The sequence below is a fragment of the Oncorhynchus clarkii genome, chromosome 8, assembly GCF_045791955.1.
Source record: "Oncorhynchus clarkii lewisi isolate Uvic-CL-2024 chromosome 8, UVic_Ocla_1.0, whole genome shotgun sequence".
Lineage (NCBI taxonomy): Eukaryota > Metazoa > Chordata > Actinopteri > Salmoniformes > Salmonidae > Oncorhynchus > Oncorhynchus clarkii.
In genome coordinates this window covers 21,555,391-21,576,496 of record NC_092154.1, presented here as the reverse complement: position 1 = coordinate 21,576,496, position 21,106 = coordinate 21,555,391, and the positions used below count along the sequence as shown (strand labels likewise).

General features: G+C 41.9%; 2 protein-coding genes across 2 annotated transcripts in view; both read left to right on the top strand.

Moving 5' to 3' along the window:
- LOC139415578 (cAMP-dependent protein kinase inhibitor beta-like) overlaps window positions 1-9,780 on the top strand; it is a 29,727-nt gene extending 19,947 nt beyond the window's left edge. Inside the window, exons 2-3 of the mRNA XM_071163688.1 lie at window positions 7,176-7,335; window positions 8,960-9,780. Coding sequence (XP_071019789.1) covers window positions 7,203-7,335; window positions 8,960-9,048 — 222 coding nt within the window. The 5' untranslated portion in view covers window positions 7,176-7,202 and the 3' untranslated portion in view covers window positions 9,049-9,780. The remainder of the gene's footprint in view (window positions 1-7,175; window positions 7,336-8,959) is intronic.
- A 1,326-nt stretch (window positions 9,781-11,106) lies between these two features.
- LOC139415577 (fatty acid-binding protein, brain-like) lies at window positions 11,107-12,794 on the top strand. The gene is made up of 4 exons (XM_071163687.1): window positions 11,107-11,248; window positions 11,397-11,569; window positions 11,953-12,054; window positions 12,508-12,794. The coding sequence occupies exons 1-4, from the start codon at window positions 11,176-11,178 to the stop codon at window positions 12,556-12,558; spliced, it is 399 nt and encodes a 132-aa protein (XP_071019788.1). The 5' UTR covers window positions 11,107-11,175; the 3' UTR covers window positions 12,559-12,794.
- The last annotated feature ends 8,312 nt before the right edge of the window (window positions 12,795-21,106 follow it).

The window sequence follows — 21,106 nt, the reverse complement described above, 5'->3', positions numbered from 1 at the left end:
GAGGCATGGTCCTAGGGCTCAGGTCCTCCGAGAGAGAGAAAGAAAGAGAGAGAGAGAGAATTAGAGAGAGCATACTTAAATTCACACAGGACACCGGATAAGACAGAAGAAGTACTCCAGATATAACAAACTGACCCTAGCCCCTCGACACATAAACTCCCCTGCATAAATACTGGAGGCTGAGACAGGAGGGGTCAGGAGACACTGTGGCCCCATCCGATAATACCCCCGAACAGGGCCAAACAGGAAGGATATAACCCCACCCACTTTGCCAAAGCACAGCCCCCACACCACTAGAGGGATATCTTCAACCACCAACTTAACATCCTGAGACAAGGCCGAGTATAGCCCACAAATATCTCCGCCACGACACAACCCAAGGGGGGCGCCAACCCAGACAGGAAGATCACATCAGTGACTCAACCCACTCAAGTGACGCACCCCTCCTAGGGACGGCATGAAAGAGCACCAATAAGCCAGTGACCCAGGGCAGAGAATCCCGGTGGAAAGAGGGGCACCAGCCAGGCAGAGACAGCAAGGGCGGTTCGTTGCTGCAGTGCCTTTCCGTTCACCTTCACATTCCTGGGCCAGACTACACTCAATCATATGACCCACTGAAGAGATGAGTCTTCAGTAAAGACTTAAAGGTTGAGACCGGGTTTGCGTTTCTTACATGGGTATGCAGACCATTCCATAAAAATTGAGCTCTATAGGAGAAAGCCTTGCCTCCAGCTGTTTGCTTAGAAATTCTAGGGACAATTAGGAGGCCTGCGTCTTGTGACCGTAGCGTACGTGTTAGGTAGGAGCAAGCCCATGTAATGCTTTGTAGGTTAGCAGTAGAACCTTGAAATCAGCCCTTGCCTTGACAGGAAGCCAGTGTAGGGAGGCTAGCACTGAAGTAATATGATCACATTTTTTGGTTCTAATCATGATTCTAGCAGCCGTATTTAGCACTAACTGAAGTTTATTTAGTGCTTTGTCCGGGTAGCCGGAAAGTAGAACATTGCAGTAGTCTAACCTAGAAGTAACAAAAGCATGGATTAATATTTCTGCATCATTTTTGGACAGAAAATGTCTAATTTTTGCAATGTTACGTAAATGAAAAATGCTGTCCTTGAAACAGTCTTGATATGTTCGTCAAAAGAGAGATCAGGGTCCAGAGTAACGCCGAGGTCCTTCACAGTTTTATTTGAGACGACTATACAACCATTAAGATTAATTGTCAGATTCAACAGAAGATCTCTTTATTTCTTGGGACCTTCTCTGTTTTGTCCGAGTTTAAAAGTAGAAAGTTTGCAGCCATCCACTTCCTTATGTCTGAAACACAGGCTTCTAGCGAGGGCAATTTTGGGGCTTCACCATGTTTCATTGAAATGTACAGTAGTGTGTGTCATCCGCATAGCAGTGAAAGTTAACATTATGTTAACATTATGTTTTCGAATGACATCCCCAAGAGGTAAAATATATAGTGAAAAGAATAGTGGTCCTAAAACGGAACCTTGAGGAACACCGAAATGTACAGTTGATTTGTCAGAGGACAAGCCATTCACAGAGACAAACTGATATCTTTCTGACAGATAAGATCTAAACCAGGCCAGAACTTGTCCGTGTAGACCAATTTGGGTTTCCAATCTCTCCAAAAGAATGTGGTGATCGATGGTATCAAAAGCATCACTAAGGTCTACGAGCACGAGGATACTAAAGGACACCAATAAGAAGAAGAGACTTGCTTGGGCCAAGAAACATCAGAAATGGACATTAGACCGGTGGAAATCTGTCCTTTGGTCTGATGAGGTCAGATTTGAGATTTTTGGTTCCAAGAGTATGTGAACGGTTCCAAGAGATTTTGGTTCAAAGAGTATGTGAACGGATTATCTCTGCATGTGTGGTTCCCACCGTGAAGTATGGAGGAGGAGGTGTGATGGTGTTGGGGTTTGGGGGTGCTTTGCTGGTGACACTGTCTGTGATTTATTTAGAATTCAAGGCACACTTAACCAGCATGGCTACCACAACATTCTGCAGCGTTACGCCATACCATCTGGTTTGCTCTTAGTGCATACTATCATTTGTTTTTTAACAGGACAATGGCCCAAACACACCTCCAGGCTGTGTAAGGGCTATTTGACCAAGAAGGAGAGTGATGGAGTGCTGCATCAGATGACCTGGCCTCACGGTGACCTGACTTCACAATCACCTGACCTCAACCCAATTGAGATGGTTTGGGATGAGTTGGACCGCAGAGTGAAGGAAAAGCAGTCAACAAGTGCTCAACATATGTGGGAACTCCTTCAAGGCTGTTGGAAAAGCATTCTTTATGAAGCTGGTCGAGAGAATGCCAAGAGTGTGCAGAGCTGTCATCAGGGCAGAGGGTGGCTACTTTGAAGAATCTAAAATCTAAAATATATTTTGATTTGTTTAACACTTTTTTATTTACTACACGATTCCATATGTGTTATTTCATAGTTTTGATGTATTCACTATTATTCTACAATGTAGAAAATAGTCAAAATAAACAAAAACTCTTGAATGAGTAGGTGTGTCCACACCTTTGACTGGTACTGTATAAAAGCCTTGATGTCCCTGAAATGGAAGACAGCTCTCTCTCTGTTGTTGACTAAAATAATTGCATGTTTTTTTAGAGATATTCCACATTAATGTTTGCAGTTTGTAGCCTAACTGCTACATTTTTTTAAAGGTTATTGTCAAGATTGTCCATCTTTATCAAAATGTAGTTCTGGCCACCTTCGATGGAGAGATGTCAGTCATCTGGGCTGGGCTCAGTCAGTTTATTTGTCCAATATTTGTCCCTTCAATCACACCCCCCACTAATCATAGAAGATATTCATTGAGCATTCCTAGAAATAGTCATGAACATTTCTCTCCATTAACAACTTCTTGGGGTCCTAGGTGGAACGTTGTTCAGTATTAGAAGGAGGTAAAATGATGTGCTGCTCCAATGTTATTTAGGATTAGTACAGATCAAGACTGGATTAGCAGTCTTTTTTTTAGAGGGGTTGTTATTAGGTCATGTCTGTGTTGAGGTGTTGATTTTCAAGATTTTTGACTTACTTCTTTGCATACTTTCGAGGGGAATATGTTTGCTGATTAACTAGGATATGTTAGTCTTTAGTGGTCTAAACTGTGATCCTTTCTGATTGTGATAACATAAGCCTTTACACACCTACACCTTTCAACCCACAAATGCACATGATGCTTTACAACGCCCTCCAGCAAGCTCAACCATACGGAGATAAGCTTGTGTTTCTAACAGCAATGGGCGGGCGATGTTCTCAGTCAAACACACACAAGCTGATGCCTCCCTCTTGCCTTCTGGCACTGGACTCTCTCTCTCATTGGCTGCTTGGCACAGGGGCCTGCTGGCAATGCACACAGCTCCTTTTATTCCAGTGGACATAGATGAGTGGAAGACTGCAAGGAGAAGAATGCCAACACCAGTTCCTGCTGCTTCCACTCTGCGAGGGCACTGTGGGTTCCCCTGCTACCCAGAGCCTTCTGTTGTATGGACCCAAGTCCAAATACAGCAGTCTATCTGTAGTCACACACAGTTATGGATGCATGTGCTTAGCAGTGGGCCTTTAAACACACTCCGCAGAGCATCTCAGCACACACAGGGCCTTTAGGGCCACACTGCTTAACCAGCACAACACGTCTTCCAAAGCTGGCCACAGATAAAGGAGAGGGAGCTATGAGGATTAAAGGGCCCATTTAAGAAGTGTTGTTCACCTAGTGAATGTTTACATAACACTAAGTCAAGACAATTAAATTTTTGGTCTAAAAGGGACCTGTTTGGCTCTGGCCCCTATTCTGACTAACGTCTCCCCCTTATTCCATCTTTCACCGGTGCCCCAGGTGTTATGCTGGAGCCCTGTTAATAATAGCGACAAATCTAATGCAAGAATTGCCTGTCTTGACTAAGGGGGGTTTGATTAAATTCTAAATGTTGTGACATCCAGCGAGTGCTTATCATCTACGGGACTGATACTCCCATTGGAGGTAATGCACCTTCTGTTGAATGATGACTAGTGTGTGTGTGTGTGTGTGTGTGTGTGTGTGTGTGTGTGTGTGTGTGTGTGTGTGTGTGTGTGTGTGTGTGTGTGTGTGTGTGTGTGTGTGTGTGTGTGTGTGTGTGTGTGTGTGTGTGTGACTGAGTGTAAGGATGTGAGTGTGTGCGCGCAAATGTATGTGTGTGCATGCATGTGTGTGTGTTGTGTTCTTGGAGGTAGGATATGTTTTCTTTGTATGTGTGTGTGAGTGTAAGGATGTGAGTGTGTGCGTGCAAATGTATGTGTGTGCATGTGTGTGTGTTGTGTTCTTGGAGGTAGGATATGTTTTCTTTGTAAATGTATAGGGTGTCTAAATGTGTATAGTATTGTAGCGAATTCAAGGGGTAGCCCCGACCGGGACTCGTAACCATGTCAAGCGACTGGCAATATTTATTTCTGGTATTAAAACCTATTTGTAATCCAATGAAAGATAGTGAATAGGCCAGGAGAGACTGTAATCCATTGAAAGATAGTGAATAGGCCAGGAGAGACTGTAATCCAATGAAAGATAGTGAATAGGCCAGGAGAGACTGTAATCCAGTGAAAGATAGTCAATAGGCCAGGAGAGACTTTAATCCAATGAAAGATAGTGAATAGGCCAGGAGAGTCTGTAATCCAATGAAACACAGTGAATGGGCCAGGAGAGACTGTAATCCAATGAAAGATAGTGAATAGGCCAGGAGAGACTGGAATCCAATGAAAGATAGTGAATAGGCCAGGAGAGACTGTAATCCATTGAAAGATAGTGAATAGGCCAGGAGAAACTGTAATTAAATCTCGGAATATGTTTTATTTTGCATTAATTTAGCAACAAGAGGGAATGTTTAACATGGAGAGTAGATTTGTAATTTAGTCATTCAGTACTGTACTGCCGTGAAATGAGCCCCCTGCTGGTCAAATTGTATACTGCATAGCATATTATTTTGAGACTTACTGGTTGTCGGTCCATTACTACATAATGTAAAAGGCAAAGTTCTATATTTTAAGGGGAAATAGAGCTGCAGTAATGGCATGCAGGAAAGGTTGCATAACACATGGTTAAGTATTGATCACATGTGTACCAATGCCCCTGTAGTAATAAAGTAGTACCAATCAATAGTCATTAGGCCAAGGTAATGAAGGTCCTGGATATTTAGACTAGAGCTAAGGGACCAAATGTCCTTAGAGAAGGGTATCGAGGCAAGCAGTGCTCTTTTTGAAAGCACTATTGTCTGTTATAGTGCTCATATTATGGTTCAGTGTGTACCATACCGTACTGTACCAGGGTTGAGGAGAAATTCACTACATCTTCTAGTCTTTTTAAGAAACGTTTGTGTTGAAAATGCCTAACCACTTTCATAATCTATTTGCATACACTTCAAACAGACATACAGTACCAGTCAAAAGTTTGGACACCTCCCATGTTTTTTTTTTTTTTTTTACTATTTTCTACATTGTAGAATAATAGTGAAGACGTCAAAACTATGAAATAACACATATGGAATCGTGTAGTAAATAAAAAAGTGTTAAACAATTCAAAATAATTTTATATTTGAGATTCTTCAAAGTAGCCACCCTTTTCCCTTTCCCTTTGCCTTGATGGCAGCTTTGCACACTCTTGGTATTCTCTCAAACAGTTTCATGAGGTAGTCACCTGGAATGCATTTCAATTAACAGTTGTGCCTTGTTAAAAATTATTTTGTGAAATGTATTTCCTTCTTAGTGCGTTTGAGCCAATCAGTTGTGTTGTGACAAGGTATGGGTGGTATACAGAAGATAGACCTATCTGGTAAAAGACCAAGTCCATATTTTGGCAAGAACAGCTCATATAAGCAAAGAGAAACGACAGTCCATCATTACTTTAAGACATGAAGGGCAGTCAATGTGGACAATTTCAAGAACTTTGAAAGTTTATTCAAGTGCAGTCGCAAAAAAAAACATCAAGCGCTGTGATGAAACTGGCTCTCATGAGGACCACCACAGGAAAGGAAGACCCAGAGTTACCTCTGCTGCAGAGGATAAGTTCACTAGAGTTAACTGTACTTTAGATTGCTGAAGAGTTCATGTAACAGACACATCTTGTTTTGTTGTCTCTTGGTGTCATTCAGATAAGTCTTATTAGATGTTTTATTTTGAATTGAATTTAATATCTTGTGTTGTTCTTGTCTCCTACTGTTCTGTACTTTAATGTATTTGTATGTTGTATGTGGTCCCCAGGGAGACTAGCTGCTGCATGTGCTGTAGCTAATGGGGATTATAATAAACTAAACTAAACCATACCATTCCATATAGATTTAGTTAGAAGCATGAAACTTTCACAGTCAAAGAATTATGCAATGATTTCTTCTGATAATTATCATTAAAATAATAGGCCTATTACTGCTTATTATTATATGTACATGTGTCACGCCTGCTCCCGCTCTTCCCCCCTGGCGCTCGAGGGCGCCAGACTCCCTAGCATTGTGCACTCCTGCCACCATCATTATGCACACCTGCCTTTCCCCCATCACGTACATCAGCGCTTATTGGACTCACCTGGACTCTATCACCTCTGTCATTACCTTCCCTATATATGTCTGGTTCCCTGCTCTGTTCCCTGCTTCAGCATTGATTGTCGTATGTCCTTGTTTACCCGTGTGCCGACGCTGTGCCTGTCTTGTTTCCTGTTTGTTCCTGATTAAATGTTGACTCCCCATACCTGCTTCTTATCTCCGGCATCGGTCCTTACAACATGTATGTGTTGCAGCATGCACAATACATTCATTACCTTTGTAATGTGCACAGATATATTCTGTTGTATTGTAATGTGTGACGGAAAGCTTGTGTAATGAGTTTCATAAACTGGGTGGGTCGAGCACTGAATGCTAATTGGCTGAAAGCCGTGGTATATCAGACCATATACCATGCGTATGACAATGCATTTATTTTTACTGCTCTAATTACTTTGGTAACCAGTCTACAATAGCAATAAGGCACGTTGAGGGTTTGCGTCGTGCCTAAGAACAGCCCTTAGCCATGCTATTTTGGCCATATACCACACCTCCTCGGGCCTTATTGCTTAAACATAGCACAGTGTTATCAACCAGGTACAATATGTTTAGACATAAATTCCACTTTGTTGTTGTGTTCCAGACTATGCTATGAGAACAGGGCCCAGCGATGACTGATGTGGAGCCTGTTGTCACTGATTTTGCAGCCACGGGGAGGACTGGCCGGAGGAACGCTGTACCTGATATCACTGGGGCAGGGCCTGCTGACCTGTCAGACAAACTAGCAGAGCTCTCTGTTGTAGGTGGGTAGTGAAATTTACTCTCAATTACATGCAGTACTTGATTGCAAAGTTTCTGCGATATTTACAATAATTGCCATACGCCTACAGTACATGATTGCATGCTTTCACTCTGTTATGGATTAAGATGAATTGTACTTTGAATTGTAATTCAAAGTATTTTCATCTAAACATTTCAATTAGAATTTGAACCAGTTTATTTCAGAAGCAGTATTTTGTGAATATTAAAGATGGTACTGTGTCTGTTTTTTTAATCATAGAAGTACATGCAATTTTCCATAACAATACTTATCTGTATCTAGCCATTATAGAAAAAGTGTGGTGGAGCAACACTTAATAAAGCACTGTCATTAAAGAAATCTTTACTCAGATAGTTGAGTGCTTTTGTGAGGCCCTGCCAGCCCAGTACCCATCACCATTATCAAGTGTCTTGTCTGGACAGCCAGCTTTCCATTAATCTACCAGGGTTTAATGGGAAGGGCATCTGGACGTTAACAGAATGTAAATTGAACCACAGCTTTAACTTTTTAAATGGAAACAAATGAAAGAAACTGTTTGGAAAGGGCTAACTATCTACCAGTGAGGGAAAGCCCAGGAAGTTTGGACTCCAGGAATAGTAGCTGCTGTCTTGGTTATATACTAAAGCCATTACACATATTGCTTCATAGGTAGGAGGGGAAGTCATTGTTAGTTGGAGGCCTCTGTTTATGTATAGCTTTTTTACTCAGCGTTGCTCCCTTTCACTTTGTGGCTGCAGTGTTACACCCTTCAACTATAACGACTGGTCCATTGAGCATTAATGTATGAGTCAATAACAAGATTATGCACACACACGGTTGCACTCATGCACAAACACAGACACAGACAGACAGACAGACAGACAGACAGACAGACAGACAGACAGACAGACAGACAGACAGACAGACAGACAGACAGACAGACAGACAGACACACACAAACACACATGCACACACACACATTGAAACACAAACACACACAGAAACACAAACACACACAAGGGCTCAAATGGTCAAACAATAGCTTTTGTGAAATTCATCTCCTTCTGTTACTCACATTGGCCTTTTCATGACTTGATTTAAGCAGATTTAACCAACCAGCAGCATATACTGTAGATCCTAATGTTGTAGAGGGCATGAACCAGATATATCACAGTTGCGTGCAATTTGCAGTATAAATCCCCTATACAATACAGAAAGGAATTGTCTGTCAAGAAGCAGTCTGTGTTGGCTCATTTTCCCTGAAGACGGTCATCTCAATGATGGTGAAGGCTCTCTGTAGAGTAATTCACTTTGACAGTGTTCAAAACCGTATTAAAATGCTGAATATGAACAAAGCGGTTGAGTTGTGAGGATCTGTGTTAAGTTTAGTCTCTGTTGATATTCAAGGTGTCAGGTGCTGAGGTTGACAATCTCATATTCCCTTCATCTTGTGAATGCAAGATACTGTATCTTCCATGTCTTACAAACAAACACAAAATAGGGGAAAGTATACGCTACAGTTTGTATTGTGAATGGAATGCAAACATTTCCAACTACATGGGCATTAAGGCATTTTCAAAGATATGTTCCTGACTGAAATGATGAATGTTGCTCTGTGTGTTTCTCAGATGATGGAGGAGAAGGCGGAGAGTGCACGTCCTCTGGAAGCCCACCGAATTGCCCTATAGAGGGTGAGGAGAAGGCGGAGGGGACGTAATAGGGCCGTGGTCTCTGGCTAACTGACTACAAGAGAAGAGGGAGAACAAGAGAGAGACTGGCTCTACTATGGCCGCTTCTCCTCAAACCAACCCCATTGACTAGACAACTGTAATCGTCATGCACTGTGCTATGCAATGTCAGGACACCTATGATGGAAACTTAAATATTTGGGTGGAAAAGGGAGAGCACTATAAAAAAGAAAAGGCTGTTTCTTTATAAGTTAAGGGGTTATTCGTTCAAGATTACCCATAGTTTATTACATGTACAGAGAATGAAACTGCACTTATGTCCGGTTCATATTAGCATATGAAGTGAACTGGTGAAGTGGCATGACTGAAAAATGCCATTTTTATTTGAGCAAGAGGGACTTGTACATACTTTGCATACGGAGCTATTCCAATGAATGCATTTTTTCTCAGAATGTCAAAATGTAGTTGCAGGAATGTTTATATTTGCACAACAAAATAATAAACATTCCACTTGGTGATGTAAGTCAAATTTGTATCTTACAATTGCCGTTTATTAGAGCACTACAGTGCAACCTCTACTTTGTGTGTTTTTTTACTGTTAGAATATGCATAGTTAACAACTGAGTTATTAGAAACCAAAAAAAGATATGTATTTTTGGGCAGTAAATAGTTTTACATTATAGTTGCCACCCATTAAAGATGCATTTCAATGTCCACTCCAGCTAATAAACATAATGCTTTATATACGGCATTGTGGTAAATATTTTTCAGATGCTATAATAAAAAATAAAATAAACATTGTGTGTTGTCTTTGTACAAGGGAGGCGTCTCATTGCACAGTGAAATTGATACCAACTTACCTTGTTTAATCATTGGCAGTAAAATGGCGATTACATTGTATCTCCTACTCTTTCTTAGTCATCTGCAATAATACAGTACATCTTACATTCTTAGCCATGGAACCAGAATATTGATGTGTGTTGTTGGCCACGAATGAAAGGCCACAGTACCTTGAAAAATTAAACCATGTTGTTCGTTTTTGTAGATGTAATTTATATCTCTCGTGATATTGTACCATAGTGTCTGGTGGGGACTGATTTGGCCAGAGGAGGGCACCAAATATGTCTTTCACACCAACATGAATGGATATTTTACAGAATCCACTGGCAAATATACATTATATTTTTTTAACACCCTTTTTTATTGTCATGAAATATAAAGCAACTTACTGAGTAGATATTAAACAATACATCAAGGAGACACATTTCTTCAAATAGGGATTATCCATGCTACTGTAATAATACATATACATTCTATTAAACTACACATAAAAAGCTCTGTATCAAATTCCAAAGCTCTTGGAAGCAAAGCACTGAACATTATGCTGAAAATCTTTAGTTAAAAAGATGATTGTCTCCTAATGGTATTCATACATGCATAGCATATGTTATATATGTGATCAGAATAGTCCAAACCTGATCATGCTATGGAATAATTACAGTATCCATAGCCTACCCAATGATATGTAAGACATAAATGTTTGATTTTTGCTTTCCTTCAGATTTAGGATACTGAAAATGAAGAACTATCTTTGCCTAAAACAAATACATTGGTACTTGAATGCACACAGAATGCATAATAACTGTCCTCAATGCAGAAAGCCCATGGGATTGTTAGAGTGGATTAATCCACTTAATGACAAAGATTTGTCAAACAAACTCTGATTCCAGTTGGGTGGGTTTTCAGCCCTAGATCTGACACATTCCATTTACCGTCTGTCTTGCAGAGCAGGGACAGTGATTAGTGTAGCTAGTATGTTTACTCTAAGTCACAACAAGACGGATCTGCAACTGCAATCAATGCACAAGCAGTTGATAAATAATATGTGTATTTTGCAATAGGTGTGTCAAATCATGGGATGGCATATGCTATGTAAAGTGAAAATCAAAGCATAGCTTTACAAGCTCTCAACACCAATCAGAAGACAGAAAGTATCTCCTGAGCCAATAGGAAGTAAGTCGCCACCCCCTACGAGCATATTAATAAGCCCCAGACAAATAATGAAGGTTTATGTGAAAAAGCTCATATTGATTCCGGCACCACCCGTATCAACTTTACCTCAGTTCTCTTATTGCACGGTCCTCTAACTCTTCATCATGGTTGATGCCTTCTGTGCCACCTGGAAACTGGTCGACAGTGACAACTTCGATGAGTACATGAAAGCACTTGGTAAGTTTTCATGACTTTACAGTTATTACCTAATAATTAGAAAAGTTATTTATTACCTGTATATTTGTTCAATGACATAATGTACAGTAGTTGGCGTCAGGTGATTCATTTTGCATGATCTCATTGCCTTTTTTCATTACTTTCACAGGTGTTGGTTTTGCAACAAGGCAGGTCGGAAATGTGACCAAACCAACCGTTATCATCGCAAAAGAGGGGGACAAAGTGGTCGTTAAAACCCAGAGTACTTTCAAGAACACTGAAATATCCTTCAAACTGGGAGAGGAGTTTGATGAAGCCACTGCAGATGACAGAAACTGTAAAGTAAGTGTTACAATATGGGATTTTTTTAAAGGGATATATGCACTGGACACTGCACTTGAATATAGGCTTTGTCAGCTAGAACAGCTCTTATATTTTTCACTGGGTTGGTTTGAGGAACCTGTTAAAGAGCCCAGTCCAACGTTTTAATTTATTGTTTCCAGCGTTTTATAATGCATTGACTAACATGTTTACTTGACAAATTTCATTCAATTTGTTTATATTTAGCCGCATTAGTAATATGTAATATGATCTGGATTATGAAACATTGGAACTTTGAAAGTATTGCATTTATGTCTTCATAGAATTTACCATAATATATTGTAACTATATTTAACTTGTTGTTGAGAGCCATATTCTGACCTATTTGTCCCATCTGGTTGCAGTCCACTGTGAGCTTGGATGGAGATAAACTTGCTCACGTTCAGAAGTGGGACGGCAAGGAGACCAAGTTTATGAGAGAAATCAAGGATGGGAAATTGGTCATGGTAAGAGCCTTCTTAAATGTATTCTGAAATTAGATTTCCTGGGTAATATGGGTTTTGAAACAAGGTGATGGGGAAGCAAGGCTACACTAGTACTAGTACTAGAAACGGTGTAGAGGGTATTTCTATGCTGAAAGCCTTTATGCTGAAGCTGGTGCTGCTGAGCATAGTAGCATAGTAGCATAGCAGCATAGTTCTCAGCGTAGAGATATATGCAAATACATTTTTTTTAAATGTGCATGGTCCTCATCAGTTTAACATTATGACTCTAGTTTTACATTTCCCACAAATTGTAAGAGTGACCTCTAATAGTCCATGACCTCTAATAGTCCACTCTTAAAATAAGAGTCCATCAAGCAATATCTTACTTTTCATTATGAATGTTATTTATACTGTATTTCATGTTTGATATCTTCAATGCACAGATATGTATTTGTTATTTTATCTCATTCACAGACTCTTACTTTTGAAGACATTGTGGCAGTGCGTACCTATGAGAAGGCATGAGCTGGGAGACATCACTAGTTAAATCATTTGAGTCCATTTTACTGGACTACAGCCAAGAAGTGTTTTGTTTTTACTGCATGCTGACCTTTGCACTTCATCCTTCCAAATGTTTTACAACATGGGCTGGAAGTCTTTTTTGTAAGACATTTTTTATATATGTTCATTTGGTGATTGCTCATCATCTGTAAACCTTTGTGAAACATACTAAAATAAAAGAACATGCACTCAAAATTCAATATGTTTTTACTCTATTATGTAAATGACTGTTTGATACCCATTGTTGTGCAATTCCCTCAACGTCAACATATTCACCCACTCAAGGATTGGGCATGCCTAGGAAACAGGTGTCTGCCACAATGTATTCATGTCATGACTATTCGATACAATATATCAGCAGAACTCAAGCTCACATGCCTAGGAAGACCATGTTGTAAAAGTGTTGCGAAGGGGCATTTGTCTGTGCGGCTGTGTCTGCGTGCACTAAATATTATTTTGCAGAGCTGCGCCGGCGAAATCAATAGAGCTCGCCAGCTCGTAATCCTAAAAAACGCAAATGATTTACTTCTGTTTCGTTCAGAGATTCCTATAGAGAAAATAAATGTGAAAGAATCGGTTTTTGCGATAAACACAGGAAATAAGGTCTGAGCTTAACAGGTTTGTTTATGAGATCTTATACGTTTTGTTCTGTGAGATAATATCAATCAGTTAACATGACCGTTATGAAGTAGGAATCCTTTATGTGCTTTGTGTGCTTTTTTTTTATGACATAAATGCCTCACAATTGACAAAAAGGGACGTCAGCTGATGAAGATGAACTTATAAAATGAACTTATAAGATCCCCTGGCTAAGCCTGTGTTTACCGCAGAGCTTATTTTCTGCGTTTATACAAAAATCCTACAAAAACCCCATTAATTTCTCCATAGGCTTTGGCCAACGAGCCATGGAGTTAGTGCCCGTAAAAATACTCTGATACCATTGCTCTCTATGGGCCCAATTCTTTCCTACGTATGCTTTTCTTATGCACTTCCTATGCAGGTGCTTTACTGGCTTTGCAGGTGTAGTTCCATTGCATGCGCTGAATAAATGGAATTCAACCTCCCACTTGCTGGTCAACAGACTTTCTCATGGAGTTTTAATTTAATAGCATTTTCAGTACATTTATGTAAGATCGTCCCTTTAAATTTGGTGTACATTTAATTCGATTTTTTTTTGACAGACTCACTAGAATATATGGAGAGAATGTTCAGAATATTAGGGATCAAATGAAAGAAAGCCACAAATACACGCATATATCTCATTTTCAGCACCAATTGGTAGGTAAGAAAATACTCTGATATTGAATAGTATTTAGGATTAGGAAAGTATTTGGAAAACATTAAAACATTAAACAGGTTTGGAGAGCCTTTATGCACAATATATATAAAGTACCAGTAAAAAGTTTGAACACACCTACTCATTCAAGGGTTTTTCTTTATTTTGACTATTTTCTACATTGTGGAATAACAGTGAAGACATCAAACCTATGAAACAGTTAGTTAAATGGTTACCAGGACAATTTACATTGACCCCCTTCATTATTTATTTATTTATCTTTATTGTTTTTCACTAACACCCTTGCACTGGCTCTATTTACACTCACTAGACTCTACCCACACACTCAAAAATACTACACACACACACACAAACACACTGTCACGTATTATCAAGGTGGGTGGAATCAGGCGCAGAGAGCAGGTTTCAGTGATTCCACAGTTTATTCTCCAGCGCACAAAAACACGGTCAACCCAACATACAGGGTGAAATAATCCAACACAGGATCAAAAATAGACCGGAGAAATAACACACACCTATTACACCAAATACATGAATACAAACAATCCTGCACAAAACAAGGGCGGGACAACCTACTACATATAAGGACGTTAATTAAACTAAAATACACACAGGTGAAACTAATAAGACAAAACCAACAGACAAACGAAAAAGGGATCGGTGGTGGCTAGTAGGACGGTGACGACGACCGCCGAGCACCGCCCGAACAGGCAGGAGAGCCAATTTTGGCGGAAGTCGTGACACACACACACACACACATACACACACACACACACACACACACACACACACACACACACACACACACACACACACATGCATATTGACGCCACACACTCACACATAGACATACTTTCACACTTCACATATGCTGCTAGTTGTCATGAACCCGTGCACTTGGTTTAAACTGCTATGTATGGTCTGTGTTCCATAATGATTCAAATAGACAACATGTCCCAAATGATTACACAACTTATAATACGTTAGCCTAATATGATACACTATTGCTAGCATTTTACAGCTGCACTATCGAGAGCATGGTCGCATCACCGCCTGGTTTGGCGCATCACCGCCTGGTGGTCGCATCACCGCCTGGTTTGGCAGCTGCTCGGCATTTGACCATAAGACGCTACAGAGGGTGGTGTGTACAGCCTAGTACATCACTGGGCCAAGCTTGCTACCATCCAGGACCTATCTACTAGGCGATGTCAGAGGAAGGCACAAAAAATTGTCAAAGACTTCAGTCACCCAAGTCATAGACTGTTCTCTCTGCTACCGCACGGCAAGCGATACAAGAATGCCAAGTCTAGGTCCAAAAGGCTCCTTAACAGCTTCTATCCCCAAGCCTGCTGAACAATGAATCAAATAGCCACCCGGACTATTTGCATTGACCCCCCCACCATTTGTTTGTACACTGCTGCTACTCGCTGTTTATTATCTATGCATAGTCACTTTACCCCTGCCTACATGTACAAACTACCTCGACTAACCTGAACCCCCGCACATTGACTCAGTACCGGTACCCCTGCATATAGCCTCATTGTTGTTATTTTATGTTGTTTTTTTTACTTTAGTTTATTTATTAAAGATTTTCTTAACTCTATTTTCTTAAAACTGCATTGAAAGTAAGCATTTCACAGTAAGTTATTGTCACGCTCTGATGTGTTTCACCTGTTCTTGTTATCGTCGCCAACCCCTCCAGGTGTTGCTTGTTTTCCCCAGTGTATTTATCCCTGTGTTTCCCGTCTCTCTGTGCCAGTTTGTGTTGTATGTTTTAAAGTCATCTCTCATTTTTGAGCTACAGCCATCTTTGTTTCCTTCAGACCGATCTAAGGTAGCATATGTTATTACGCTAATGTCGGAAAGGGCTCTTTCCTGGGCTACGGTAGTTTGGGAGTAACAATCCGCCATTGGTTGTCATCTGGAGGATTTCATGGCAAAAGTGAGGAAGGTATACGATTCTCCGGCATTGGGGAGAGAGGCGGCCAGTAAACTTCTTGAATTACGTCAAGACTCCCATAGTGTGGCAGACTACACGGTTGATTTTCGCAAGTTGGCTGCCGAGAGTGCCTGGAATCCAGAGTCTCTTTTCGATACCTTTCTTCACGGATTATCTGAGGTGGTAAAAGATGAGCTAGCTGCTCGGGAAGTACCGGTGGACCTCGACTCCCTCATCGCCCCCATCATTAGAATTGATGGATGCCTAAGGGAATGCAGGAGTGAGAGGAGGTCTGGTCTCGGGCACACTCGTTCATCCACAGTGGCTTGCACACCTTCGAGAGGACCCGAAGCCACCCGAGCTCCCCCGAGAATCATCGACGACAGGTGACACCAGAACCTATGGAACTGGGAAGAGCTAGATTATCACCTAGGGAACGTTCACATAGGCTAAGCTCCAACAGTTGTCTGTATTGCGGTGCAGTAGGGCATTTCATTGCTACCTGTCCAGTGAGGAGACCTAGATCATTAGGAGGTACAAATACTCTGGTGAGTCAGACTGGGAATTCCCTAATTCCTATTACCTGTACCCCTTTTGCTGTTATACTGCAGTGGGGAGACCAGTCAAAGTCTTTTCGGGTGCTCATTGACTCTGGGGCTGATGAAAGTTTAATGACGCTACCCTGGTATCTGAACTAGGTATTCCCACTCAACCCCTTTCCATTCCCATGGATGCCAGAGCACTGGACGGCTGTTCCATTGGCAGAGTCACTCACAGCGCTGTTCCCATGACTCTGTGGATATCTGGTAATCACAGCGAGTCAATACAGCTGCTTCTCATTGAGTCTCCTCACATCCCTGTGATTTGGGGATTTTCTTGGCTCCAGAAGCACAATCCCAATATTGACTGGACCACGGGTTCAATCCTGGGTTGGAGCACGTTCTGTCACTCACACTGCCTAAAGGTGGCGCAGCCTTCCCCTAAATGACTGCCTGCTGGATTAAGTTCAGCCTCGTATCTCTCTGCCGTTCCCACAGAGTATCATGACCTCCGGGAGGTTTTCAGTAAGGCTCATGCTACCTCCCTTCCTCCACATCGTCCTTACGATTGTGTGATTGACCTCCTCCCAGGCACCACACCGCCTTGAGTCCGGATTTATTCCCTGTCTGGCTCTGAGACCAAGGCCATGGAGGAGTACATTGATACATTTCTGGCGGCTGTAAGTATTCGCCCTTTGGCCTCTCCTCCCGGCGCAAGGTTCTTCTTTGTGGGAAAGAAGGACAAGACCCTGTGTCCATGTATTGATCACCGGGGTCTCAATGACATCACGATCAAGAACCGGTACCCGCTACCACTCCTCTCCTCGGCTTTCGAACCTCTCCAGTGGGCAACCATATTTTCTAAACTGGACCTCCAGAATGCATACGACCTTGTTCGGATACGCGAAGGAGACAAGTGGAAGAATGCTTTCAATACAGCAAGTGGACACTATGAGTACCTGGTCATGCCGTTTGGACTCACTAACGCTCCTGCTGTGTTCCACGATGTGCTCCAGGACATGTTGAATCAGTTTGTTTTTGTATACTTCGATGACATTTTAGTTTTCTCCCGTTCTACCCAGGAACACGTTCTCTTTGACAAGTTCTTCAGTGCATTCTGTTAAAATGGAGAAGTGAGAGTTCCACTATTCCACAATCACTTTTCTGGGATACATCATCTCTGAAGGGAATGTTCAGATGTATCTGGAAAAAGTGAGAGCGGTGGTGGATTGGCCCCAACCCACATCCAGGGTGCAGCTACAGCAGTTTTTGGGGTTTGTTCATTTTTACCTCCATTTCATTCGGGGCTACAGCAACCTGGTGACGGCCCCCTCTTCACTCACCTCTCCCAAGGTACCGTTCACATGGTCACCAGCAGCAAACAAGGCTTTTGTGGATTTGAAGCAACCACTGCCCCCATCCTCATCCATCCAACTCGTCAGTTTGTGGTGGAGGTTGACGCTTCCGACGTGGGAGTAGGGCCCGTTCTTTCCCAGAGATCTGTCCAGGACCATAAGCTTCATCCCTGTGCCTTAATGTCCCGTCGTCTCAACTCAGCGGAGAGGAACTATGACATTGGCAACTGGGAATTCCTAACAGTAAAGATGGCCCTGGAGGAGTGAAGGCATTTTCTGGAAGGGGCGGAGCATCCATTTTTGGTTTGGACCGACCACAAGAATTTGGAATATCTCCGCACAGCTAAGCGCCTTAACTCTAGGCAGGCCCGGTGGGCTCTGTCTTTGACTAGGTTTAATTTCACCATCTCCTACCGCCCAGGGTCCAAAAATGTGAATCCGGACACCCTTTCCCGCCTGTGCAGTTCCGCTGCCACACCCTCGAAATCAGAGACCATTCTTTGAGATATCAGCTGATGTACGAAGGGCAATATAAATACATTTGATTTGAAAAATAAATAAATAAATAAATAAATTTGATTTGATTTTGATTTTGATTTGATTTGATTCTCCCTGCCTCATGTTTGGCAGCTGCGGTTGTCTGGGGTATCGAGTCTCTGGTTCGCAGAGCACAATGTTACCAGACGAACCCTGGGGAAGGCCTGGCTAACCTGGATGTTCGCTCCTGATTCGGTTTGGTCCCAAGTCCTGGAATGTGCTCATTTCTCCAGGCTTACCTGTCACCCTGGTGCTCGTCGTACCCTGGCTTTCCTCCAACAGCGCTTCTGGTGGCCAACCATGGCTCCTGATGTCTCGGCCTTCGTCGCTGCATGCATGGTGTGTGCTCAAAGCAAGACTCCGCGGCAAGCTCCGTCTGGTCTCCTTCAGCCATTTCTTGTTCCTCATCGCCCCTGGTCCCATATTCTAGATTTCGTCACTGGGCCTCCTCCGTCAAATGGCAACACCACCATCCTGATGGTGGTTGACAGGTTTTCTTTTTCTAGTCTTCTCAGATTTGACCCTTGCCTGTTTTTTCTGGACTCCGTACCCGCCTGCCTGACCCTTCTGCCTGCCCTGACATCGAGCCTGTCTGCCACTCTTTACCTCTTGGACTCAGTACTGTTTTTAAAATGTTTATTTAATCTTTATTTAACTAGGCAAGTCAGTTAAGAACAAATTATTATTTTCAATGACGGCCTACCAAAAGGCAAAAGGCCTCCTGATGGGACAGGAGGCTGGGATTAAAAATTTAAAATAAATTCAATAACACTATATGACAAAACACACATCACGAAGAGACAACACGACACTACATAAAAAGCATGATAACAACACAACATCACAACAACATGGTAGCAACACAACATGGCAGAAGCACAACATGGTGGCAACACAAAACAGGGTACTGTCAAGTCTGCTCCTGCTCCTCCCCTCCGGCGTACGACATCGCCAGAGTACTAACCACTGGTCCTGGGATTCATCATTACGCACACCTGGCACTCATCATTACGCGCACCTGTTAATCTTTATGATTCACATCTGGACTCCATTACTTTCACAATTTCCATTCTCCCATGTTCACTCACCAGTTGGTATTGTTCTTGTGTATCGGCGGTCTACCTTATGTTAATGTTGTGTTCTTTGTTTTGTTGTTTAATTAAAACGTTTCACCTGCTTCTGACTCACTCAACTGTCCAGTTTGAGTATTTGTTGCAGCTCGTTCCAGTCGCTAGCTGCAGCGAACAGGGATGTGTGTGCTTTGGGGACCTTTAACAGAATGGGTGTTGAATGTGGATGAGGGCTGCAGTAGATATCTCAGATAGGGGGGAGTGAGGCCTAAGAGGGTTTTATAAATAAGCATTAACCAGTGGGTCTTGTGATGGGTATACAGAGATGACCAGTTTACAGAAGAGTATAGAGTGCAATGGTCTGTCCTATAAGGAGCATTGGTGGCAAATCTAATGGCCGACTGGTAAAGGAGGTCTAGCCGCTCGAGCACTCTTACCTGCCGATCTATAAATTACATCTCCGTAATCTAGCATGGGTAGAATGGTCATCTAAATCAGGGTTAGTTTGGTAGCTGGGGTGAAAAAGGAGCGATTACGATAGAGGAAATAAAGTCTAGATTTAAATTTAACCTACAGCTTTGATATGTGCTGAGAGAAGGACAGTGCACCGTCTAGCCATACTCCCAAGTACTTCTATGAGGTGACCTCATACAAGACCTCTAAACCCTCAGAGGAAGTAATCACACCAGTGGGGAAAGTGGCATTTTTCTTACCAAACGACATTACCTTTGTTTTCGAGGTGTTCGGAACAAGATTAAGGGGCAGAGATAGCTTGTTGGACACTAAGAAAGCTTTGTTGTAGAGTGTTTAACACAAAATCCGGGGAGGGGCCAGCAGAGTATAAGGCTGTATCATCCACATATAAATGGGGGAGAGAGCTTCCTACTTCCTGAGCTATGTTGTTGATGTAAACTGAGAAGAGCGTGGGGCCTAGGATCGAGCTTTGTTGTACACCCTTGGTGACAGGCAGTGGCAGAGACAGCAGATGTCCTGACTTTATACACTTCACTCTTTGAGAGAGGTAGTTAGCAAACCAGGCCAAAGACCCTTCCCCAGCCAAGCATACGCCTGTTGTATTCGGAGCATGTGATAAATTAAATTTGATTTTGATCCTTAGAAACAACCACACAGAGGAAAGAAAGGCAAACCAACGATGTAATGTAATGATGCAAAACATAAAGAAACTAACGCTAAGGGGATAGACTGTTGATATTCTTCAGTTTGCTGCCATTTTTTCTGGTTTCACATTTGTCTTCAGTGATCATAAGGTAAAATGTATCTAAAACAATTGTAATTTATATTTACAATACCCTTATCCAAAGGTTTACTCATTTACCTAGCTCTATCAATAGCTCTTCTCTATTTGTAAATTACAGTGCATGGATAATGGTGTTATTTCATTGGAAAAAATAAATATGTTGTTCCACTTGCAACCAACAGTTTGCTAGACCTTATTGAACGTTTCATCTCACATAAAGATAGTGGAATTATGATAGAAATAAATCAAGTCAGAATACAACATATCTGTAGACACACCTCCACCACACCTCCATTTCTATGATCTCCACCCGCAACGAGTGAATGGCAGGTGAATGGCATGCTATTCTCATGTTAAAATTCATGGTCAGAATAGGAGTAGAGAGAAGTGCACAAAAAGGGAATTACGTTCAATTTACGCGCGTTTAACTCGGGTCAGAATTCCCCCCATGTGCTCTCTTGACTCGCTTTGGAATTTATCACGTGACCGTACTGTTCGTTTCAGACCTGGACAAAGC